This window comes from Ursus americanus, chromosome 16, assembly GCF_024610735.1.
Source record: "Ursus americanus isolate L20-20 chromosome 16, mUrsAme1.1.p, whole genome shotgun sequence".
NCBI classification, from domain to species: domain Eukaryota; kingdom Metazoa; phylum Chordata; class Mammalia; order Carnivora; family Ursidae; genus Ursus; species Ursus americanus.
In genome coordinates, this window is record NC_142142.1 from 46250606 (window position 1) to 46276608 (window position 26003).

Consider the following 26003-nt stretch of genomic DNA (forward strand, 5'->3'; position numbering starts at 1 on the left):
TCTGACTCTTGATTTCAGCTCAGGTCGTCATCTCAGGGTCGTGAGATCGAGCCCCAGTTAAGCTCAGGTGATGATCTCAGGGTCGGGAGATGGAGCCCTGTGTCGGGCTCTGCAGTCAGCGGGGAGTCTGCTTGAGATCCTCTCCCTCTGTCTCTCCTCCCACTCATGCTCTGTCTCAAAGAAAAAATGGGGTCTGTCATGGCTTTCGGTAGTGTGCAACCTGGCTTGTGCAGGATTTCCCCTCTCTCTCACCCAAATTCTTAATCTGTGATGGTCCCTAGTGTACCGGCCTCCAGGTGAGCAGAGGTGAGGGGCAAAGGCTCACACATGGACAGTGAGAGTATTTTGGAGCATGTTTTCTCGCTCCTGGGCGAGTGTCACCTCTCCAGCCTGGGTGACTCAGAGGGAAGCCTCACCAGAGGGGACCAGAGACCCACAGGGCCGCCGGAGCATCCTTCCATTTCCGTCAGCAGCAAATGCCCCTCTGGCCCTCTGAGCTGAGAATCACACTCTTAATGGGCATTTATGAAATAATAATGACCACAGTAACATCTAGAAACATGATAGGAATAGAGACCACTCAGAATTTAATATGAGATTGCTCCGGATTGAGTGAGGACACAGTTCCTCTTTATTAAATCATCTGTGAACCACTTAAACGGAGATGCTCATGGAATGGAGTGATCTAATTACAATGGTCCCGGAGCGGTAGCGGAGGAAGAGCACACAGCCAGGAAAGCGCAGACGCCACAGGCAGTTTACAAGGGATTTGGCGATACAATTCGGTGTGGTTTTCCTTCTTGTAATGACAAACTTTTTTCTTCAAATAAATGCACCTGAATCACATAGAGTAGGAATAAAAAAAGATACAATAGCCTTATAAATGAGAAAGAAACCGATATGCCTCTAAAAACAGCAGGTTGAGAATGGTCTATGCATAACCGAAATGCTTTTGGGATGGCATTCCCATCAGAGAAAGAACCAGCACACGTTTCCCGTTATACATATGTATCCTGTACAGAGTCCAAGAACAGTTAAACAGCTGCAAAACCCTGATTTTTGTGTGGGTAATGGCAGCTAAGTGGTACTGTGTAAGACATTTATAAGAGCTGATTGTACATTAAGTTTGACTACTCCTCACTATAATTTTAAACTTACGCACGCGGAACATAATATTATCCGTATTTAAAGATCAAGTTATTTCCTCTGTCTTTAGTGGCGTTTTTTTTTTTTTTCCTTTCCTCGAATTTTCATTATAGCTAGTTACTTCCCTGGGAAAAATTCATTATTTTGAAGTGTTAAAGAGAAACAAATCCAATTTGAAGCCTATGTTTAAACATGAAAAGCATCTGCCATCACTGAACAAAATATCCCCCCATCACCTTTGTAAAGTGAATATTAACTAAGTAGATGTTAAATGCTCTTTTCCCTACCCTCCAAGGCCAGTCTCTTCCCTCCCGGCAAGGCAGCCTGACTAGACTCGCGCCTCTTAGTTCTCATACATGTGCAGGAGTACAATTTAAATGCAAATAACCCCGCGCCTCATTATCTGAGTTCGTGCGGACACGGTACAGTTGTGACTCTGCCTGTGAAAATTAAGGGAGGGAGGCTCATCTGTATTCGAACACACGCATTACTCAGAGTAGATTCAAAAGAGCAATTCATTGCTGCTTTCAAATTAAACACTGGAGTTGCGGAGTGCCTGGGTTACGGAGAAATGCCTCCCTTTTTGCTACAAAGACAATGAGATAGGAACTTCTCTTACTGCAGCTCTTCAAATTAGTTCCCAGTGACACTAGGTAATTGAAATAGAAGACTTCCTTTAATACGAACACAGCTAGTTGAGTGGGAAAGATACATTTACAGTAATGCTAAGCGCAGTTGGACGGCGATGTATATGCATCCAGACACCACTGACGGGAACATGACCACATCAGCCTAAAAGGCAAGAAAATTATCCACGATGATTTACCAAACCGACATCACTCCAGGAGATAGTATTTTTTGTTTTTTATTTTCTGCAAAATCATCTTTTAAATATAAGGTTATTTTTAAAATAATTCTTTGGTTAAAGTATAATTCAAATAAAAAGTAGAAACTCCTCCAAGCCTTTCACTATGGGGTAAAAAATACCCCCCTCTTTCAGCCATCAGATGGCCATTTAATCAGCCATTCAGATTCTATGAATCTAAATGTAATGGAAAACACTGTATTCTAACTCCACACTGGGGTAAAGCAGTAAGCTCCTAGCTACCGATGCAGTGATGGAGAAGAGGGCCTGGGAAAGTGAGACCCCCAGCTTGTGCATTAAAATGTGCCAATTATTCCAGTCCACAAGGAATAGACGTGGCATGTTAAAATCACCGAAACCAAAGTCCTACCTATGAATAATACTGGGGCGTTAGCGGATTGATGGGGCACACTTGCACCAGCAGCAAACCGTTTCAGAGTTTCAGTCCCAGATTAAAGCCTTTAGCTAATTTCATCTCCGTTTCAGACAACTTTCTACATTAAAAGAAAAAAACCAAGAAATTCCCCTCTGCAAGAAACATTTGGTTCTTCTTATCTTGATGTCCGTCCTTCCTTCCTTCCTTCCCTCTCTTCCCCGCCCCCAACATTTGTTCTTAATAAGCATTGGCCTCAGATCAAAAAGAACCAAGCTGAAGTTCAGGTTGTGAGGTCAACCTAGAATTTTTGGATGAAAACGAAATCATGTAATACACCTGTGCATTCCTTTTATTACACATAGATTCAATATGATTTTCAAAGAACTTCTCTGTTGGAGTTTTAGTTTTTAAAATAGGAGTATGTGAAAAGAATTTAATGTGAATTCAGATCATTCAGGCCATTTCGATAAACAATCTGGATAATGAAAGCAGAGGAACAAACTCCTTAATTCAGGGTTTTCCACCTAAATTGTTCAGCAAATGATTTCAGAGCTCTGCGTCCTGCTCATGTAGATGACAGCCTAAGGCTCTGTCCATATTGTGCTAAGGACGATGGCTTGTCGCGCAGCTAAACTGGCCTGTCAGGTCGTCATAGGACCAAGACAGCCAAGAGGGAGGGAGAGGATAACCTATCCTGCACTTTGTTCTGTTCAGGTACGGACGCTGCCCAGAACACGCAGCTACGGTTTGCAAGGACATCAGATGTCAGGTGTTCAAGCATTATTCCGAACATTGCAAGTCCATGAAAATCTGTGGAGAATCTAATAAACATTACAGATCTGATTAAACAGTAGATTCATTTCATTACAGATAAAAGAAAGAAGAGCAGTGACATTACATCAGCCGAAATGTGATTTTTCTTAGAATGTTTTAACGGGAATATTTCCCCCATTTTTAAGGTTAAAACATTTCTATTACTCAATGGTATCAGCATGGGGTATTTTTATACCCAGTAGCTGGATCAGTGTTTGTGCAATGCTAGAAGAAATCAAGTTTGTTTCTTAAAATCTGAAATTCATGACATAGTTGTCTAAGTGGCAAAAAAAAAAAAAAAAAAAAAAAAAGAAAAAACCCCCCAAACACCCAACTGTCATCCTCTTGCTGATTAACATACATAGCCAGCATCCTTTCACTTCTTCTTTTTAGGAACCCTCAAATTCCCGTTTCAAACAGGAGCCTAGATCTGTTTTGATACACTGGGTTTTATATGTATTATTCAGTGCTACCACGTATATTGATTTGTCTTACACTGTTTCTTTACACGTCTGGGATCTCATTGGCACACACAGTCTACAGAGTGAACTATACCGCACCAGACCATCGTCTGTTGCCAACAGTCAGCTAGTCACACAATTAAATACACATTGATAACTGATGTTTCAGTTTGATTGTCATTTATTTTTCTTTTAAATAAACTCCCTCTGAATTGAGGAGGCAGGTGTGCTGAGAAACCACACGATGTGGTTCTCTCACCTTTTCTTAAGCAGCCCTACCTACATATTTTAAGTTATAGAAAAACAAACAAAAACCCGACAGCACAAACGGCAATCGTGACTGTCATCCTTTAAATTAGTTCCCTGACTTCTTTATACATCCCTGGTGTAACTGATGCATTGTGACGTTCTGCCATGAGTGACAGGTACTCTAAGTGTATGTACAGAGACCTGACCCTTGGTGGGTTTGTAAAGACGTCCATATTGCACAGGAATGAGCTTCTTGCTGACTCAAATAATGGATCGAACATACAGGCTTTCAAATGGTCAACATCCTTAACCAGTCACCACAGTCTAGACTCTGGGGGCAGAGACGAGCAAATCATGGTGATTTGGAAGTGCTGTAACATGGATAATTCCAGGTCGCTCTTTATATTTTGCAAGTTCTTTGCTCCCACCATTGAATACTTCACACGTTGATCTCCCTCCTGAGTATCCAAAAGTGCTTGGTCTCCCCATTTCCCAGATAGAAGCGAGGGGGAAGGGCCGTAGCAAAAAGCTGTAGCCAGCTGTTCTAGAGAAAATGTGGCAGTAGTTACCAGGGTAGTTGGGAGCTGTCAAGCAGGTGCCTGGAGCCGGCAGCACGGGTGTGTGGGTCATACTGAGGGCAGAATTTGATGTGTAATCTAAGAACAATTCTCTGCAGGGGCATGTCTTCTAATAACCTTAAAAGAATTCCTCAGCTTGGCTTCGCCTAACTGGAACACGGAGTTAAAAAGAAAATCCCATCCCCAAACCGGCAGCTCAGTCTCTCCAGCTGGATTCTGGACATGCTCCCTCCTCTCGCATTCTTCCTTAGAGCGGGCTGACGGCTCCCTTAAGAGCACCCGACTCCTCAGCCACGCACAGAAGGAAGGACGGACACATCCTCTCCGTAGCAGGTGCCTTGATTTATGAAGACAAGTCTCGAAAGCCTTGTTTGCTAGGTAAGCACCCAGAGAGAATGAATTTTATCCCTGAATCAAGTCTCTTTCTCATTCCCACAGTCTCATCATCAGAGCTTTAAAGCATGAAAGGAAATCTGCTAAATTATTCTGAGCTGCCCACTTACAAGGCAGTGCAGACTTTGCCACTGTTACTAAACACACAGAAAGACACTTCTCCCAAAGGCTTTCTAGAAAGAGCCTTTTCTTCTCGTTCACGGGCGTGGTTTATTCTTGCAGCAAGGTCTCTCTCCAGTTGAAGCCCCCAGTGGGTCCATGGGTGAGAGGAAGGATAGGTGGGTCTGTCAGCTGCCATATTCCCGTTTCTCCCAGTTCTTCACAGGAACAAAACCCCAGGTATGGGATCTGAAGTGCGAGCAGTAAAGGAAGGGGAAATAGAAAACAGAAGTTTAATGCTTTCACTCTGACCTACATACAAAGATCTTCAGGTGGCCCTTGGGAATAAGGAATAGTCACAGGAATGGATAGGGGCTTTGCAGACCTGCACATCTTCCAAAAATCAATAAAGGAAAATGAAATGGATAAAACTGACAAATTAGAGGGAAGGGTATTTACATTGCAAAGGGATTCATCAGGAAGATTCATTAAACGGTGAGCTCCCCTAGTGTAATTAAGTAATTGTTTATAGATTGCTGCTTAATAGTGTGGGAGGAAAGAGGACAATCATACAGAAAGCTAAGGTGCTCAGAGCTAATTCCTAATTGTGAATCAAGCTAAAAATGCAGCTCAGACATTTCAGAAATTATATTTGGACAATGGCAGAGATTACGTTATTTTTAAAAATATTTCACCCAGTTTCATCTTTTCTTTCTCTCTTTTTTTATTTTCCCCTTCTTGGCATGGGTATCTGTCATATTCAAAGCTGGAGCCATGGCATCTCTAAACGTATTTTTGTGCATGGGACCAGAGCTGCATTCATGAACAAGACAAAAATCTTTGCCCTCAAGCGGCTTACAGAGTAATGGTTAGACACAGATGCATAAATAAATTTTTTAAAAAATGAGAAAAGCATTGCAATAGAGTTTGAATCAGGTTCTCTGGGGGCAGATACAGGAAGCATGTAAGTCAGCCTGGAGGGAAGTGTGTGGGAGGGCAGCTGATGGGAAAGCCTCTTCCACAGGCATGAGAAGAAGAATCCAGATGTGTTGGCCATTCTCATGGGTTTTGTCTCGTGGCCTTGTTCCTGGTTTGCCTTGCGGCCTGATCGTTTTAGATCACTGCTTCCTTTGGCCTACCTCCCAGGCCCTCTCTCCTAGCTGAGCTGTCAGATGCTCTGTTTGGGTCCACTCACCCCTCTTCATCCAATCCATGGCTCCTCAGGGAAATCCAGACAATTTGCTTAGAATTCTTAGCTACTTCCTAAATTTGCGCTCTTAGAAACTGAAATTCACTGAAGCCCATCTTTCGCTCGTACACAAGGCCTAATAAAGTGCCTTACACAGAACACACTCAGTACCTCTCGGCTGAGTCAGTCAATACATGCATCTTCCCAGCTTCGGGGGAAACACACGCTTCGAACACCGTAGCTAACAGCCAGTCAGGCAACTGTTGTAAACTGCTTGGCGCCACAGGCCTGAGATAGAAATATGAATTACCTTGCGGACCATTTGTACGAAGTCCTTGGAGTTCTGAGGAGACAGCCCCTGAAGCTGGCAGGTACACGCTTCCAGGGAGGATGCATGAGCCACAATCAGGATGTTATTTCCTGGGGGAAGAAAAGCAAGGACTGGGAAGACCATTTCTTTATTTATTTGAGAGAGACAGAGAGAGAGTGGAGAGGGGCAGAGGGAGAGAATCTTCAGACCCCCACTGAGTGCGGAGCCCACTGTGGGACGCTTAACCGCCTGAGCCACCCAGGCGCCCCTGGGAAGACCATTTCTATAAAGACCTATGTCAACTTTGTAAATACCGGAGGTCAACTGTTCCAGGGAGGGACAGACATTCTCAAGAATGTGACAGTTTGTCCAAGCAGTATTTTGAAATGCTTTGTATTGTTAAGGCAGCCTAATATCCTTAAAAAAAAAAAACACAACTTTTAATCTGAAAATAATTATAGATGCATAGGAGGCTATAATTATGTTTATATATAATATGTAAATATATACAATGTATAAAATTACATATCGTATATATGACATTGTGTAATATATACAGAAACATATACACATGCGTATGTGTACATAGTACACGGTTTTGTATATAGTATATATACACATATGCACACCAGGGAGGTCCCACATACCAGGCATCCAGCCTCCTCCAGTGGAAACATCTTGCCTAGCTTCGGTACTCCAGCCAAATCAGGAAATGGGTGCTGGTGTAATCCACGGTTTACTTAGATTCCACCAGTTTCTCTTTATAAACACCAAAAACAAGACACAAAACTATTCTATGTCTACAGGGCTCTCTGCTACTTCTTCTAATACAGTTTTCAATGTTGCCACCATGGAACTGGGAGCACTTGATACTTTCCGGTTGATAGACTATGCTGATGAGTGTCTTTACAGCGGGCAGCAGTGGAGTAGTAAATGAAATGAGTGGTTTATCAATGTTAACTGAGAGGTGGCAATCAACTACAATATTGCTGACCAGGGCCAGCCCCTGTTAACATTTTGGTGTGTATAATTCCAGGTTGGGCTCTACGAAGATAAATAACCGAAGAAATGGTGGAAATGGGCATTTACTTTTGCAATCCTTTCTTTCTCTAAAAATTGATAGTGAATAGTCTTATTATGTATCATGAAATATTTGAGTTCAGTGTTCATCAAATTCAGTAACAGACTTGAGTCTTCCAGAACCCTGCTCTTGGTTAATGGTAGCAGTGACAGTGTGTCGGTGAAGGTGGACTCGTGTACGGGTGTCCGTACTCCCGGATCAAATCATAGGCAAGAACAGAGTTGTGCTAAAAAACAAAACAAAACTCTGAACCTTGTAACAGGAAACTTCCTTCACAAAGTGCAAGCTAAACAGCCATAATGCAGAATTCTAAGTGATTTCGTATAGTAACTAAGTCTGGTATATTCCCATGGCATAGCTACCATTTTAGGTACTTGAGAGAATATTACAAATTTAACATGAAAGTATCTATAAGAAAGTCGGGAAATACTTTTCTTTCTTAGTAAGCAAGTCTGCTAAAGCAAGCTGAAACATGTTGAACAGCTTATAGACCATGATGGAGGAATGACCACATGTTTAAATAGAGAGTCCAAAATGATATCACCTACCTTTACTTTTACACTCACTTATTATTTCTTTTGTCACTTGGAAACTTCTACTAATGTAAGTGTCATAGGATTCTGAAACCACTAATTTGCTGACTGGAATGTGAGGTCTGCAAGAGAAAAAAGGAACAAAGGCAATGAAAACATTGTGATCCTAAGACGAAGCACTTGATAGGATTCTAAACTTCTCTTTCAAGACCTTTCTAGAGTTTCCGTATTTCTGTTTATCCATTTCCCTAGAAAGGATGGAAGTATAGGGAAGAGTAGTTCCACACTATGGAAACGGGGTCGAAATGTACAGAATGTGCAGAAATAAAGGCTGTGCACGCAAGGTGTCAGAGTGACCAGTGGAAAAGTGAAACAGTACAGTGACACTTGTGGGTTAACTTGTAAGCAGTTTGACTAGTTTTCTGACCATCAGTGCTGGGTCATACGGCTAACAGGAAGCAAAGCAGAGCTTTAATCTCTTTATCTCTGTAGATCACCAGAGATCTCCCAAGCCCCTCTTCTCTAGCCTTATACTCCAGAAACTGTAAGAATAGGTTTTGTTTATTTTTAAATTTTTTTCCAGTTTTATTGGGATAGAATTGCCACTTAACATTGTGTAAGTTCAAGGTGTAAAAGTGTTGATCGGGTGCACCTATATATTACAAAACGATTTCCACCATAGTGTTAGCTAACACCTCCGTCACGTCACATAATCACCGTTTCCTTTTTGTGGTGAGAACATTTAAGATCGACCCTCTTGGCAACTTTCAAGTATACAATACTGTATTATCAACTGTAATCACCACACTGTGCATTAGATCCCCAGGACTTATAACTAGAAGTTTGTATCCTTTGACCAGCATCTCCCCATCTTCCCCATCCCCCAGTCCTTGGAAATCACCCTTCTGTTGTTTCTCTGAATTTGGCTTTTTAGAATCCAGATGTGAGTGATATCATGTGCAGATATCTCGAGCTCCTGTATTCATTTCCTTTGAATATATACTCAGAAGTGGGATTGCTGGATCATACGGTAGTTCTATTTTTAATTCTTAAAGGAATCTCCATATTGTTTTCCATAGTGGCTACACTGATTTACATTCTCACCAACACTGGATAGCTCTCCTCTTTTTAATGACAGCCATTCTAACAGGTGTGAGGTGGTATCTCATTGTGGTTTTAAATTGCATTTACCTGATGACTAGTAATGTTGACATCTTTTCTTGTACTTGTTAGCCATTTGTATGTCGTCTTTGGAAAAATATCTGTTAACTTCTGCCCATTTTTAAATCAGTTTTTTTTTAAACTATTGAGTTGTAGGAGTTCTTTATACGTTTTAGATATTAACCCCTTATCAGATATATGATTTGCAAATATGCTCTCCTATTTTGTAGGCTGCTTTTTCATTTTTTGGATTGTTTCTTTTGCTTTGCAAAAACGTTTTAGTTTGATGGCGTCCCACTTATTAATTTTGGCTGTTACTTGTGCTTTTGGTCACATCTAAAAAATAGTTGCCAAGATCAACGTCAAGGAGCTTTTTCCCTATATTTCTTCTAGGGGTTTTATGGTTTCAGTTCTTAAGTTAAAGTCTTTAATTCATTTTGAGTTAATTTTTGTGACTGGTATATCTGCATGCTGTTATCCATTTTCCCAACACCATTTATTGAAGAGACTATCCTTCCCTGAGTATTCTCAGGTCCCTTGTTAAATGTTAGTTGAACATGTATTTGAGAGTTTATTTCTAGGCTGTCAATTCTGTTCCAGTGGTCTGTATCTATTTTTATGCCAGTACCATACTGTTTTGATTAGTATACATTTGTAGTATAGTTTGAAATCAGGAAGTGTGATGTTTCCAGCTTTGTTGTTCTTCATTGGGTTTACTTTGGCTATTTAGGACCTTTTGTAGTACCATATAAATTTTGGGATTTTTTTTTCCTGTGGAAAACACTATAGGGATTTTGATAGGGATTGCATTTAATCTATAGATGGCTTTGGGCAGTATGGACACTTTAATATTCTTCTGATCCATGAACATGGGATATCTTTCCATTTGTGTCTTCTTGTTTCTTTCAGCAGTCTTGTATATTTCAGTGTACAGATCTTTCACCTCTTTTGTTGATTTCATTCCTAAGTATTTTATTGTTTTCAATGCTATTGTGAATGGAATTGCTTTATTTCTCCTTCAGATGTTGTTAGTGCACAGAAACAAATTATTTCTGTATGTTGATTTTTGTATCCTGCAGCTTTACTGTGTTTGTTGATTAGTTCTCACAGTCTTATGGTGGAGTCTTTAGGATTTTCTATTATAGAATCATATGATCTACAAAGACATTTTGACTTCCTTCTTTCCAATTTGGATGCCTTTTATTTCTTTCTCTTGCCTGTCTACTCTGGATAGGCCTCTCAGTACTTTGTTGAACATGAGTAGTTAAGAGTTGGCCTTGTTCCTGATCTTAGGGGAAAAGCTTTCAATCTTTCACCATGAGTTTGATGTTAGCTGTGGGCTTGTCATATATGGCCTTTATTATGTTGTGGTGTATTCCCTCTATACCCAACTTGTTGATCATTTTTATTAAAGGATGGGGTATTCTGTCAAATGATTTTTCTTCATGAGTTGAGCATATGATTTTTAACTTTTATTCTACAAATGCAGTATATCATATATTGATTTTTGTATGTTGAACCATCCAGGCATCCAAGGGATAAATCCCATTTCATCAGTGTATGATTCTCTTAATATGCTGTTGAATTTGGTTCACTAATATTTTGTTGAGAATTTTTACATCTATATTTATTAGGATATTGGTCTGTAGCTCTCTTTTCTTATAGAGTCCTTATCTCTTTCCTATAGAGTACTTACCTGGCTTTGGTATCAGGGTAATGCTGGCCTTGTAAAATGAGTTGGGGAGTTGTAAGGATAGGTTTTAAATGTAGATATTCGGTCTGTTGGATTTGTTAACTTATGAAATCTTCATCAGGCTTTCCCGTTTTTATTTTGAACACAGACCATACACCTAGAAATAAGTAAAGCTCAGGAAACAGAGATGGAGAGAACCCAGTTTCTGTGCTTGAGGCACTCTCAGCGTGTGGGTGGGGTGTGCAGGCTACTCATGCAAATGATAATTATGTACACTGTACAAAGGAGCATAAGAGGATGATCAAAGCAGGGCCCTCCCATCTTGGGGACACTGCATGCCTTCAATCTCAGCCACTTCTGCCTGCTCCCATCTCCCTTTAGAGTTGCTAGTCTTTGAGAAGTGTATCTTGTTTTTGAGTACACCTATATCATATTTTCTGTTGTATTTTGTCTTTCATTGTTGGTGTTTAGTGGCTGACAGTTGGAGGTGGTCGTGAGTCCTTAAGATGAATTCACATGGCATCTTGATCAGAATACATCACTGCTGCTGCTGCTACTACAAAGATTTACTGAGAGGTTCCCATGTGTCAGGCTCTGTGCAAAGTGTCCTATTTGTATGCTTTGAACAGCAACCCTTCTGCAAATTCTCTTCGTGGTTGACAAAACTGAGGCTCAGAGAGGCTAGAGATGATCTGCCTATACTTCCACCATTAGCAACTCTCAGGCCCTGGATTTGAATCTGGGTCTGAGATCACTACCTGTAAACCCAGACGCATTTTGGATGGCTTTTGACAGCGGTGCCCCCTCAAGGCTGCCCTTTTGTGCACTTGGGTTTCCTGTCCAGAGAGGAAGACTGGCACCCCATCCATTTGAAGGAAACCCACGCTCATCGAAATCACATTCCCTCAGCAAGCATACTTCTCCTAGGAAACAACCTTCTGAGTCTCACAACACCCTGGGGGATAGACGGAGCCATGAATCACCACTTTTAGGGATGGACCTCATTGTTCTGGAGCAAACTCTTTTCCACCCCCACGTCTCATCCAGTTCCATTACCGCTGACATCACCTGGTTTCCCAGGAGCCCTGCACAGTGACAAAAAGCCACTTTGTATGGCTCAGGGAATCATGTCCACGGTGAGATCACACTGTCATGTCTGAGATTTGTACAAGTGAAGAGAAGGTAGATGCTGGGACCCAGTTTCCTGGTCAGTTCTTGCCTTGAAGTGGAACCTATGAAAGGTTTCCATGGTTGAACTAGTTCTGACAAGGGTAGGACAGAGTCCAAGCTTCCTCACCCCTGTCGCAGCATGCACCATACACCACGCTTCTAGCCACAGCTGCAGGACCCACGTACTGTACGCAGAGTCAGGTAGGCCTCCAACCACCCACCAGACCTGGTACCCAGAGCACTGGGTGCTCAGGTAGCAAGACTGGAACAGTGTTCTCCCGGTACGTGCTCTACTCCCCACACTGCTTTGACCTAGGCTATCGTGCAGGCTTCTGCCTTAAGCCCCACGCCAAAGTAGGATTCCTTGCCCCCTAACACTCCAGACTCATGACCCATCCGCATACCATTGCCCTAGCACCCCTAGGTAGAGCCCTGTTCTGAAGCCCGATCCAACTGGTGTATATTTTGCCTTTTTCTGCCTTGATCCTTCTGGCCCAGCTCCCTAAGACTGGGACTGCTTTTTACGCCCAGCCCCCAGGCTCGGTCTTGGGGCCTGTGGATGACGCTTGGGTATCAGTCACCAGGCTGGTTTTTCCTTAACCTGCTCCCATCCCCCCTCCTTCTTGTTCCAAGGTGCCAGGACTCTAAGTGGTGCCTGCTTGACGTATAATACCCTATCAGTCCTTGCCCGTCTGCCCATCACATTTATTCAACTATTTGGGCATCTCTACTTGCTTCAAAAGGTCGGCACACTTGGCATAATTTCAGAGGGACTTTAGGGGCTGTGGCTCTCGTGCTTTATTGTTGACTTTCACGATTTATAGAGGCTTAATCCTTTTCTCCCCCTTGTATGCAAAGTGGTTGAATTGAATTTTGATTTTCTGTAGAAGAAAAGAAAAATCTGGAATAAGGACCATGTCCTGGCGTTCATCCTTCTGCTTGTTGCTGCGTGTGCACTGAAAGGCTCAGACAGAATGATTCTGGAGAACTTTGTAAATGAGCTTGGGAAGAATTGCAGGATGCAGTTAAGGGGGAAACTGAAGACATGGTTGGCCCAGGTTGGCTGGGAGGTGCTGGGGGGTGAGTCAGGAATGTCATTTCATCCATGTTGGCAATAACTCACCCTCTTTCCAGCCCAGAGGGATGAGGGCTGTTGGCATGGGGACAATAACTTATTGCCATTTCCCCCAAAGGATGGAAAAACAGTTGCCGTAGGGTAGATAGGATAGGGCAAAATGTGAAGTGCAGTTGGGCCTTGAGCAACATGGGTTTGAACTGCATGGGTCCACTTCTGTGTGGATTTTTAAAATAAATACAGTACAGTACTGTGAATTTATTTTAGGATTTTCTTTTGTCTAGCTTACTTTATTGTAAGAATACAGTATAGACTACATAAAATATGTGTTCATTGACTACGTTATCGGTAACAATTCTGGTCCACAGTAGGCTAGTAGTCGCTGAGTTTTCGGGAATCTAAAGTTATATGTGACTTTGTGTGGGGGTCAGCACCCCCACCCCCTGCATTGTTCAAGGGTGAGTTAGGGGATCTGATTGATTGGTTTAATCTTATTTTTGAGAAATGCTAATTCCTTTAAGCAAGTAGCACACATTAATTTATGGGGTTATCTGAAGTTTTGTTTACAGAAGAGGAAAATGAATATAGAGAAAAGACATTTTCTCCCATCTTCGCCAGAAGCTCACATTGCTTCATTTGTGGTTTGTGTAGGTATTTGAAATGAAAGGTCACAGGATATCACCAGGAGGAAACTGCTGTTTATATTGGCCACTTGCTTCAAATTCTGCCTTAAGAAATATGAACTTAATTCCCCACTATAATGGGCGTGAGTATCCCTTCTCAGGGACATTTTATAAACCCCTGAGTGGAGTTTTGAGAGTTAAGAATTCACCAGTCATAATATAGTTACATTAATTGCTGACATGTGGATTATTCATTTGTGATCAATCTAGAAACACTTCTTTTTACTCCGAGCACAGTCTGGTCTCATGGAAAAAGCAAAGGACTAGGAATGGGGAGATGGGAAAGCGGATTAGATTATACAGTGCTTGACACGCAGAAAATGATCAACAGAGATTAGTTGTTGCCATCATTGTTATGTGTGGTTACTAAACGAATGACTTTAATAGGTAAGAGAGTACAAGCAGCTTTCCTAAAGTGTCTCGCCTGTATTCTGGGGTTCTGGCAACAATAAATGAAGATAAGGAGAATTAAAAATGTTTTGAAAAATGACAGTCCAAGGCAAGACCTTGTCATTTTCCTTAACCCCCCAACAAGCTTCTGGAACTCCATTGTGCTTAGCTGGTGCAGGATCCTGGAATGCAAAGGGGTTTTATCATTGACTGAAAGAGACCTAATAAAGTCAGGAAAGCCCAATGTGGGGGAGGGGGATATAATCCACACTCGCACTAAATACGAGGGAATGCTGGCTTTCTCTGGTCGTGGTTGTTTCAAATCGTAACTCGACTCCCACCACGAGGGACACCTGCCCCTGGGCTACGCCTGGTTCTTCATTTCCTTAGCTGGCCTGAGCTGGTGTAGAAAAGGACTTGCACACTGACTCTGGGACGTAGAAGCTCAGGGGGTTACCTGTAGGTTGTATCAACACTCAGGTCGGCGGCAGCTAACTCTGATGGGGGTATCCACGCGGGTAACGTGTTCCCAGCGACCCACTTCGTCCACTCAAATAAGCCAGGCTCTACGCGGATCTTCAAGTGGTTTTCTTGTTGTAAACCTTAGACGTAAAATGAAATGAAGATAAAGGAATGGCCACTATATTCTCAGTGGAAAAGTAAATGAGAGGCCAAAGGGCCCTACAAGTTCTGGTAAATCTATTCTCTTTTCTGGCCAGTTCCTACATATAGCTAAAAGAAGATGGACGCATGTGGGTTTGGTCAAGGGCTTTTAATTTCCACGTATGACACACATACAAGTTTAACACACTGGCCCCACCAACAGGATGTGCACTGGCTTTACGTGGTGTCTGACTTAAGGAAAGAAACGCAAGTCATTACCCATATCATGTGTACACATCTGTGACTACTAGAATCGCTCTAAGGGAAGTCCCAAGATGGCCTTGCTAAGAAACTTCAGAAATTCTCTAAGCATCCACTGCTCTACCATAGCTTACACTGTATTTGAATATCATGTAAACTATTCATGTTCTCTACCAGAAAATCCAATTTTGAGTATTTCCAAGTGCCAGTGCACAAGTCCTGTGTTTTCTCGGAGTGTAATTACCCTCAGAGTAGGACTTGTCCCTGTTTAACTTTCTTTATATTGCCTTTAGCCCAGTTTTTTAATAAAGTATTTTAATATATAAATGCATTCCGGTTTACTCAAGGAAAAGAAGCATCAAAGGTAGTGTCCATTCTTCATTGGCTTGGCTATTTCTGGCTCATTCATTTATTTGGTATAAGCGAATAGTTTCACTCTTGTTTCTACTCATTTTCCTTCCAGTGAAATGAGAATGGAGATCCCTGTAACTCAAGCTTCCCCAGATTTCAGGGTGAAAGTTGAGGATCTTTATAGCAATGGTGCCTTTAAAGCCATCCAATTAACTACAGAAACAGGGATGATTAAGTTTCGTAGATACTCAGAAGCACCGTTGCTACTATAAACAAGAAGAAAACAGACCAGAGTGGGAGGAAATGATGTCACTCTTTCACTGCGAAAAAAAAGGATCACACTCTGGAGGCTCCAAATTTTTGCCAGACAACGGTACTTCACAAACCTACCATTCATCCAAGAGGGCTTTACATTTTCAAGCAAAAAATGATCTGTATGATCCTTTCATCTAATACCTCCAGAGTATGATTTCAGGAGGCTTGCAAAGACATCTTCCAAAAGAATCATGGCTAAACATTCCACATTTGAAGCTTTCCATTGGCTAATGTCCCATAAGTCTAGGATAATGTAGGTGTAGGGCTGTCTAGAGGCAGAAGGAGGGACTCGCCGACTTTTATCAAGTCTAACCTTTCAGGATGTTGTATGCAGTCTGAACGCAGCGCAGGGATGGGGAGCAATAGACGTGGTCGATAATGGTGTTGCTCTCCAATAAGGCTTCCCCTGCAAAGGAAGGCAAAGAAGAATCAGTTTGCTCCATTTACGCAGCCTCTGCTGGGGCTCAACGCGGGAGCGGGCGGCAGGCAGACCCTGCAAACCCCTTTTTCAGTGGGGGCTCACAGAGAGCCGGCATTTTTCACTTTGTTTCCAACCCGTCCCCTCATCAGTGTTTCTGGAAAAGATCCCAAATGGAAGACCCCCTCTTGTCTTTTTCTTTCCTTCTCTCTGGTCCTAACAAGCAGGAAAATACCCATCTAGGAGAGATCCAGAAACACGAGAACGCTCTGATTTCATGCTTGGCGATACAAACGGGATGGTTTGTACTGTGACAATTAGATCCTGCGCTGAACAAGATCTCACACACTTCTTTCCTCTACTGGATAAAGTCTAAACACCTTAATATGGAGGGGCAAGGTCTCGGTGAACTTGTCTTTATCCAGCTCACCAGCCTTATCGCGTGGGGCTCACAAGCCGTGTTCTAGAAAGAGAGCTTTTTCTCTAAGTCCTTCAGATGTTGTTGCTCACATCTATGACTTCATGTTGTTCTCCTCTAGCCTCCGGCGCCTTCTCCTCCCCACTTCTGCATGGTTTTTTCTTTCTGCTCCCAGGATACTCTGTACACAGTTCTCTTCTTGAATATACTCAGGATGTATGATATTCATCCACTTTTAAATCTGTTTCCCTGAGGGTGGGGGCTCTCGCTTGGATCCCCAACCCCTAGCGTAGGGTCCTCCACAAAGTAAGTGATCAGTGAATGTGTGACATGATCGAATAGCACGAGGCTGCTGTCTCTGCCTGGCAGGTATGGAAGAGACCTGCAACGAACTGATCATCTTCAAAGGATCCAGTTGGCCTCTCTACATCCAGCCACTCCAGGCTTCCCTCCTCCTCACCCCTGCACTAGAAGCTGACCTTGCCCCGTCACTGGGTGATACAGCCCTCCGGGGGTCACACCTCATTCACTTTGGTAAACCAGCCCAGCGCCAAGCACAGTGTTCTGAACTTCTGGTTACATAATAAATCCCTTTTGAATTGGGGAAATAAACTACTTGTAGGAAAGTTGTAGAAAGCCAAAGAAAGTGTCCTGGCATGGCCACTGGAACCAGTCTTTGGAACAAGTGGCCAGAAAAGGCTGTGCAGTCACTCCAGGACACTCACCCACCAGCCTTGCTTGCATACATCCAAACACGGTGATTGGAGCATCTTTCTCATAATCCCGGAAACCACCGCTCCGCTGAGGTAAGCTGTGAGGCATGTTCAGGTTGGTGCGTATGTAGCGGCCTGGCCAAAAAAAAAAAAAAAAAAAAAAAGACAAAGGATGACTTTTTGTTTTCCATAGGACTTCTGTTGCTGACCCTCACAGCCCCCCATTCCTATTCCTTCTGGGCCAAAGAAACTGAAATGAACTTTCTAGAAAACCATGAAGCGGACACTTTTCCTCTGGTAGAGTCTTGGCATCCACTCCTGCATTCTGTGGACAAAAGTGACGAGACAGTTTTTAAGTGAAAGTAACAACCACACACTCTAGAGGAGGAGGATTCCGTGATATGCAAGCCTCTCAATCTTAGACGCGCCGCCCGGATGAAAACGGAACCAAAATAAGCCAGTGTGACTTAATGGAGGGAATTCGGGCCACAGAATCAGGACACTGGTTTCTGCCTCTGCCGAATGACCATGGGCAAGACGTGTGCCATCTTTGGTCCCTGGTGTCCCAGTTTATAGAATGGGGACAAGAACACTCAAGACCATCAGGAAGGACTTACATTGTAACCGATTATAGGCATTTCCTACAGCATGCAAACAACCATAAAGGACTCCATCTAGACAAACGTAGCTTGACTGTGCCCCCTAGAGGCCGTGATAGGTATGCCGATGCTAAGCAGGTCAACTAACCACTCACCTTTGGCATCAAAGCACTGGGAGAGCCAGTACTTCCCAAACACAACGTCCATCCTCTCCCCGTGCCGACACACAAAGAGGCATCTCTTTTGAGGGCCGGGCTGGCTACTGACCCTCAGAGGCTGCAGAGAAAGAAAGGCTGTTAGTGGGGGAATCACATAAGAAAGTGAACACGTCTGGGAGCCAGGTGCCGGAGGAGCGGAGCTGAGCTCTAGAAAAGTCAGCCAGCGTAGGACTTGGACGGATCCCGTAACTACCTGGGATTTAGCTTGGCCCATCTGTACAATGGGGGCAGTGAGACTCCTCCCACAGACTTCACAAGTTATTCTGAGGCTCAAATGAGATGAATTGCAGTGCAGGTGTTTTATAAAATCAGAGGGTGGTGAAGACTGTCGCACACCATTGCTGTTGCTAGGGCTGTTCACAGGAGTAGCATCTGGCCAGTGCTAAAATGTGAAGACCACTTGCGTTACAGCTCCGAGGGAGAACTAGCCAGTGTGTCAAGCTAGCCATCCAGTCCTCCCTAAAAGGGATACTTCATCAACAACTTCAGGGAGTGAGGACTTTTATCACAAAAGTGTCTGCCTCACCTCTAACGTAGGGTGGTTAGACCATATGGTTGGTCGGTCTCCCCCAACTTTGACTATTCTGATCACACTTTTGGCTCTATTGTCTGACTACATGCGTGCTGGTGTTCCCAGAAATGGTTCGGGGAGGACAGTTGCTCCCTCTGAGTGATGGAATAGGCAAGTCCAGTCAAAGGCATGCCCAAATGACTTCAGGTTCTAGAACTGCTGGGTGGATCCTTACAGATGTTTCTCTGTTCCTTCTTGTTGATAGTTGGCTATTCCCAGTTTCCCCAGTGCGGCCAGCACTTGATACTTGCTGCCAGTTAGTTGCCCTGAGAGGGTTAAAATGTGGGACAGTGCCACGATCTTCCCCGTTTCTTCTCCTACTCTTCCCCAGTTCAAGCTTGGGCTCCAGCCAATGCGATCTAGTCTCTTGCTCCTCAACTTGCCTTTGTCTCTATTGTTCAGAAGGATCCCCACCCCCACTCTCCATTCTGCAGCGTTCCTGACATATATTGAGCACTCGGATATATGCAAGCACTCATTGTGTGCCAGGCACTGGGCTAAGAGCCTTATTTTCTTTAATGTCACAGTGGCCTCAGAAATAGAACTCTTATGATTTTACAGATAACGTGTCCTCCTGTTTGCAGGGCCACATTCTCTACCAGCCTAGACCCAGATGCGGTAGGTGCTCTCCGTCCCACCCACGTGACTCTTCCTAGCCTTATGTTTCTGTGTATCTTTTACCATTTTGTGCCCTTTCTCCCCGAGAGATTGGGGACCCTTGGGGGCAGCAAGGGCAAGCCTTCCCATCTAGCAAATACGTGCCCAGTGACTCCTGAGTAGAGTTGAGGGCGTGACCCCGCCGGTCAGCGTTACCTGCGTGGGCTGGCAGATGATAGTCAGGGGCGCCGTCTCCCCCAGGCCCTGGTCCTCATACGGCCGCCTCTCCAACACACCATCACCAAATGAGAGCGCGTTAGGAGATGCTGTGTTTAAGATCGAGTAAGAACTGCGGGGGAAGATAAGGGAGACGGTAACTGGCCAGAATTCATCTGCACATCACTCTTGGGCTCAACAGGGGGGTGGGAGTCAGCTGGAAGCACACCCTGGGCGGTGCCGTGGTTGGGATGGTGGAGCGGGGGGCGCACCCCATTTCTGGAGAGGAACATCTTGTTTTATACTGAAGTCTTGCAGTTAGTAAATTGGGGGTGGATGGATTTCTGTACTTGGAACAGATGCGTCTGTCTCTCTGGGCAGGGATGAGGCCCCAGTTTTAGAATGCCCCAGGCAGGCTTGGCCCCAACACATGCTAAAGAAGAAGGAGCTATCAATTTTGTACCATTGTTTCCAGCTACTTTTCTGGCTCAAAAGAAAAACAAAACCACCCCACAATTCCTGTTGCCTTTCATCTTTTCCATGGTGATTTCCATCTGAACTGACGAGGTGGGGGGGGGGTTACTAACTCCATCACTCTGCCCGTGGCTCCTAGCGATCAAAGAAGCCTTATGGTCATTCTCCCCTATTCCACCTTCTTCCCTTGCCCCACCCCTCTCCCCACCTTAATAATACCTCCAACGAGCTGATTGAATACAGAATTATTTCAGAGGCGGCCATTCTCACCAGATGTAAGGAGCTGTGAGCCAAGAGCTCTCATTTCTGGGGGTAACACTAACTGCAGAAGCCCCAAAGAGGTCTCGCTGATGGGGGGGGGCAGCAAATTAGGCCATGTTCAAATGATTTTGATTAGCGAGGCTTCCAAAAGGCTTTATCTACTAAACATTGCCATGTAAGTACGGTCGTGAGGCAAATCCAGTGAACATCTCCTTCTGGCTCACCGAGCAGCGTTCAAGGGAGAGCACTGAAATTTTAGATTTCTTGCTTCTTTGTAACTAGGGTAGCCGTTCATTTGAGTCTGCTCGGCACAGTCTCGGTTTGTACCTGATGCCTTCATCTGTTCAGGAATATTAAATGTTAACACAGTGGTCGTCTTTGAAATTCATCTTGGAAAAGAACTTTTTATAGTCAGCAATATAACAAAGCTGACTGGTTGTGAGGCAAACCATTTTTTAAATGTTAGGATTTTTAATAATTTCAGGGCTCTGTCCACTCCCCGAAGTACCCCCCCTCTTTGTGATTGTACATAGACTCAGCCCTCCTTCCACACGAAGGTTTCCAAAGCCTTCTGCCTGGAAAAAGTGACATTTCAGCCCTTGCGCCTATCAGAATCAGCAGGGGAGCTCTGCCCCACGTGCCCCAGATGGTGATTCAGCAGATCTGGGGTGGGAAGCTGCCGCCAACAGAGCTGCAGGAGCGAGTGTGAGTGCAGCCCGAGAGACCCAGTGAAAAAAATCAAGTGCCATTCGCAGTCCGATAGGCGGGCGCTGTCCTTTGCAAACATCACCGTTAAATTAGAAAATTCGGTATCACTGTCTGATTCATCAAAGCTTCAAGGCCTGAAATGTCTGCATAGAGGGAATCATCTTGACATCTTGCTTGTGCACGTCCCTTAATGTCTTTCCTTTCTTAGAGCTGTGAAGGCACCGGCAGAATCCCTTCAGCTCCACGGCAAGGAGAATGCCAACCTCCTTCTCTTCTTACCTGTCATTGTGATCAAAGCACCTGACTCCCTCTGAGACAGTTCAGTTCTGTCAGTGCCAGGAAGACAACAGCTGGATGCTTTATGTTGAGAGTACCGGAGGGAGGAAGCTGAAGCCCGAGACCCAGGACATCTCAAGTACTAGTGGGGATACTGGCACCTCCCTAGGATACATCAGTCCTGTGGGTGAAGCCCAGAAAGGACCAGCCAGACGCAGGAAAAGATTTCCTTAAAAGGGACTTAGAATTGAGAAGAACAGGGCAGAAGGAAAGGGTTGTGAAGGGTAACTGACCCCAAGTCCCTACTCGTTGCTTGGATCCCCTCTGCAACTTCCCATCAAGGCAGCCAGGTCATTCTGGAGTACCTCCTGGGCCGCTACCCCCTCGAGGCTAACTGGTTAGGGGAGAGAGAGAGAGACGATCTGTCTTCTAGGGAGCCTCCTTAAGTCACGTCTGCTTCTGGGGTTAAATAGGAAAGAGCAGTTCTCCTACAGGATCACCTCTGTGAAGAGACATTTGATTTGACAAGCATGTAGGAGAGGACTGGAAAACACGAGGTGGAAAGAAAAGAAAAATCCTCAAGCTGATGGCTTTTTAGATTCATGCTGTTATATATGTGACACACTGATCAATGTAAAATCAAGTCCTGTAGTCTCAACACTCCCGTGGCGTGAATGCAGTTCCTACCTCCATCTCACAGATTAACAAATGGGCTCAGAGAGGTAATGTAACTTGGCCAAGGTCGCACAGCTTTTAAGTGGGTGTATTAGTGATTACGGTGGCCTAACACCTAATGTCGGTACTTCCCCACTCTGAGCAGCCTTGGCTGTGGCAGCTGAGAGTTTAACTTCAGACGTGGTTCCCAGGGCCACATCCTCGCTAGTAATCTCTCCAAACAAGAGGAGAGGACACGCAGACCTCCCTGTGGTCTGTGAGCCAGTGTCACTGTGTTTCGGCCTGAGCTCTAATTTGGACGGGAGTGGATCTGGAAACACTGATCTGAAATGGGTCAGCAGGGCTTCTCAGACTTTTCTCCCATTTCTAGCCTGACTTAAAAATGTGGTCTGGGCACTGTGCATCAGACAAACCATCTCAGTCCTCCGCGTGTTCACGTGCATTACGCTTCACGTGTTTTTATAGGGATAACGTGGTGACTTTGGACATCCAACTTACATGTTCAGAAACACTTCCAAAAAAGCGAATGTTTGGGGAACGTGAGGCAGCTCTGAGCTCCCGCGTGTGCCACTAAACACTCCAGGGCGGGGGTGGGGGGAGGCTGGAAGGAAGAGGAAGGGACAGCGGGGCAGGGGATCATAGAGGAAGAAGATGTTCTTTCCCATCTCTGGGTTTGTGGTTTGTCTGCTGGCTGCTAACTGGGGGTAGAGAATCTTTTCTTTTCTTTTCTCCCTCCAGGCAAAACACTCGCTGAAACCACCCCTCTCTGCTTCTCTGGCGGTAATAACAATGTTCGCCACCCCACGCAGCTGGTGCTCAGAGCTTCCGGCTCGCAGCCACGTTGGCACATGGCAAGAGGGAGGGGAGACGAGCCAGCGTGCGCGCCCTGGCGAGATGCCCGAGGACGCTGGGGAAGGGCTGGCTTCGAGCTGCTCCGATTAAGAAAGAGAAGGTGCCTCTCGTTCCCATTTTATCTGTCCAGACAAAGCTGGCCATCTGAATCAGGCCATTCGGAACATGGGATCAGTTTGGTTTGGGGGCAAAACAGTAGTGAGGGATGGGTGGACAGTTACCACTCTAAAGAAGACTAAGGGCCACCATGCGTCTTTTCTAGGTTCTGGCAGTTGCCCATTTCCTTAGACGGTCTCTCTGATCTAGGCATTTATGTGCCCAGCCTGAGGACTTGCTCAGGGTCGCCCAACAAGCGAGGGGCAATGAGGTCCCCTGGTCCTCGCAAACCCCATCACTCTTGGTCTGGCTGGCATAATGGGAACCTGTCCTGCTGTTCTGGGGAGTCAGACCACTGTTGAGCAATGACCCGGGACGAAGGGTACAGAAGCCCAAAGGCCATGAAGTCTCAGCACTGGGATGACCCACATTTCAGCTGGTGAGATGGTCCCTCCACCTGCCTCGTGTAGTCTCTGATCAGGAACTGAGACCGTGGCATCAAGTGGCGCAGGCAGAGAGCAGGAGAGTGGATCCGTCCATCCTTTCCCTCCTGCCCCCCGTCAGCCCTTTCCTGAAGGCCCTGAACCAACAGCTTTCTTCCCCCACGAGTTCCTTTCCTGTTACTGCCACCCGTGTGGTCCAGGCTCACGTCTGTTTCCCACCCCCTCCTCCCAGGCTGCCGCGTTCTCCCCGAAGCAGCGGGTAAAGGACTCGAGTCTGCTCACCCATGAAATATCCAGGTGCTGCACTCGTCGGCCTTGGTAATGTAGTTCTCAGGCAGGAGTCCGGAGCAGCCGGTGCTCAAGGACGTGCCGTAGACCCAGCCCTCACTGGTGCTGGTCTGCTCCATCGGAGACATGAAGATGAAGTCCCCGGGGCTCAGCTCCAGCTCGTCGTCATTTTGTGGGGTGTAGGGGTAGATCACCTGTAATGTCTGAAAGAGGAAGAGAGGGAGGAGGGAGGCCCATGTGTGACCCAGTCTGAGTGCCTCCCGGGCCCATCTGTGCTCTGCTTTAACGGCGCACAAATCCAGATGTTGACATTTACACGCGCCCCTGGGGTCTGCAGGCTCGGACCACATTTGGACTCAGATCAGAAAACGTCTTTTTTTTTTTTTCAGGGTATTGTGGATACATGCCTGGTGCTACTGGATGGCTCCAGACTTTCCTGCGGGCATGTCTTTCTTCCTGTCAGGATTCAGATAGTTTTTAGAAACTGATCTGCAAGCTCGATTAAGCTGTTCTACCAATGGGGTTGGACCTAGTTTCCCCTTCTCCACCTGCTGGGGGAGGCACCGTAATAGACCCTTGCAACCCCGCTCATGGAGAGTCAGTCTTCCATATGGGGGTTACAGATGGTCTGGGTGGAGACACTCTCCTTGGAGGGAGGCTTTGGGACCGACGCATTTCCCTTCATCTATAACTCAGGGGCTTCAACAACACCGTCACTGCCTTCAAGGAGCTTTCTTTAAACCTGCATTTGTCACGAAGACCTTGAAAGAAAGCTATCTTTCACAGCCATCGGTGTGTACGTCTGTGCAACCGGCTTTCACCCGCAAACAGATGGAGACCACGTGTTTCTTCTTTGGGCTCAGAAAGAGCCTTCAGAGCCAACCCTAGGCCATGTTGCTTGGCTGACTTAGTTGATGTTTTGTCTCCTCTCCTGGTATAGACAAATGGCATTGGCAGGAAGGCACATCGGAAAACATTCTCCTACTTTTTCATTAACAGCAAGGGCCCTCAAGAGTAAGGGAACTATTTCCTATCAAAGATGGAGCTACCGTATCCTTTCCTGCAGTCCTGAAGTCATTAGTGGTAGGGCTAACTATTCTGGTTTCACCTTCAAGTTTTTAACCTTGTTTGGCCTCCCGTTTCTCATCTGTAAAATAATGCCAGGGCTGTAGACGTTACTGAGCCCATCTAAGGAAAGTCTTTAGGACAGAGCCGGTACACAGAAGGCGCATAATTACGTCTCTTGAACCATGACGCCTGATTTTCCCTGTAGCCTGACCCCTGGACTGTGTGCCTGTGAGCTAACCAGCTCACCGGTGTCTGTCAAGGAGACACATCAGAACCCATTATAAAGAATTTCCTTCTGGAATTCTCTAAGGAAAGGCATTGGCAAAAAAGATGTGGATTTCTCCCCCTCCCCCCGCCCCGAGAGAATGGAAGTGAAAACACACAGAACTCAATTGTACCACTGGATTGTGATTTTCCTTCTTTTGCTCAGGACACCCATTTCTTTCCCTGTTCTCCAGTATCTTTCAGCTCTGGATCTTTGCCCCTGTTCGCCTCCCACTCCTTCCCCCATCCTCCACCACATTTGTGCACAAACCACCATTCCAAACTAGCCAGGGAGGGTTTCTGCTGGGCTGTGAAAACAGCTTAAAAAACAAAACAACACAACCCTCTAAGCTAGGTATGGGATGATGCATCGAAAAGAACACTCCTTTTCCTGGAACAGGGTGGAGAGAGGCACCAAGTCACAGGGGGAACAAGTCGGAACAACTCATGTCTCTTAGATACTCAAGCATAGCATAGTTTTGACTAATTATGCTTTTGGCCCAGAAGTGTCTTTCCTTTGAGAAACTCAAGGAAAGTGACTTCAGATGAGAACTCACTCCTCCTCTCACTTGGTGGGGGTGAGTAGTCTATGTCCCAGGTTACCTCCAGGGAAACTGAGACCCAGCAAAGGCGCATAGGAGACTGTACGTCCTAAGCAGAGGGTAGTTAGGCAACAAGGAGCTTTGATTTATTGACTAGCTAATAAAATAAAACATGGCAGCGAATCTAAAATTATAACCAGTGAAGCCCATTCCACTCACCGAAAGCACATGCAAAAACTCAGCCTATGTTTGAGAGCTAGCAGGACACGTGCCCAGTTTTGCACTGCATTATACTTACAGGTAAATGCTAAGCATAAAAGAGTAAGAATTGTGGAATCTATCTCAGGGATATTTTTTCTCTCTTTGCACGGGGCAGCTGCAGCCCTGCGAAGCTCCTTGTAACTACTGAAATTTTGCTGCACCCATGCTGTGCTGTCTAGCGGGACCTTTCCATTATCTTCTATGGAGTCCGCACAATAGCAATGGTCCAGCAAAAATACTATCACCATTG

General features: G+C 45.0%; 1 protein-coding gene across 3 annotated transcripts in view; it reads right to left on the reverse strand.

Moving 5' to 3' along the window:
- Nucleotides 1-608: 608 nt before the first annotated feature.
- UBASH3B (ubiquitin associated and SH3 domain containing B) overlaps nt 609-26003 on the reverse strand; it is a 135865-nt gene continuing 110470 nt past the window's right edge. For 2 of the 3 annotated variants that reach the window (XM_045798004.2, XM_045798006.2), the window contains exons 6-14: nt 23613-23821; nt 19546-19678; nt 18099-18219; nt 17357-17479; nt 16109-16201; nt 14723-14867; nt 8109-8215; nt 6480-6589; nt 609-5229 (exon numbers count right to left, since the gene is read on the reverse strand). In XM_045798004.2, coding sequence (XP_045653960.1) covers nt 5092-5229; nt 6480-6589; nt 8109-8215; nt 14723-14867; nt 16109-16201; nt 17357-17479; nt 18099-18219; nt 19546-19678; nt 23613-23821 — 1179 coding nt within the window. In that variant the 3' untranslated portion in view covers nt 609-5091. The remainder of the gene's footprint in view (nt 5230-6479; nt 6590-8108; nt 8216-14722; nt 14868-16108; nt 16202-17356; nt 17480-18098; nt 18220-19545; nt 19679-23612; nt 23822-26003) is intronic. The other variant, XM_045798005.2, reaches the window with a different exon arrangement.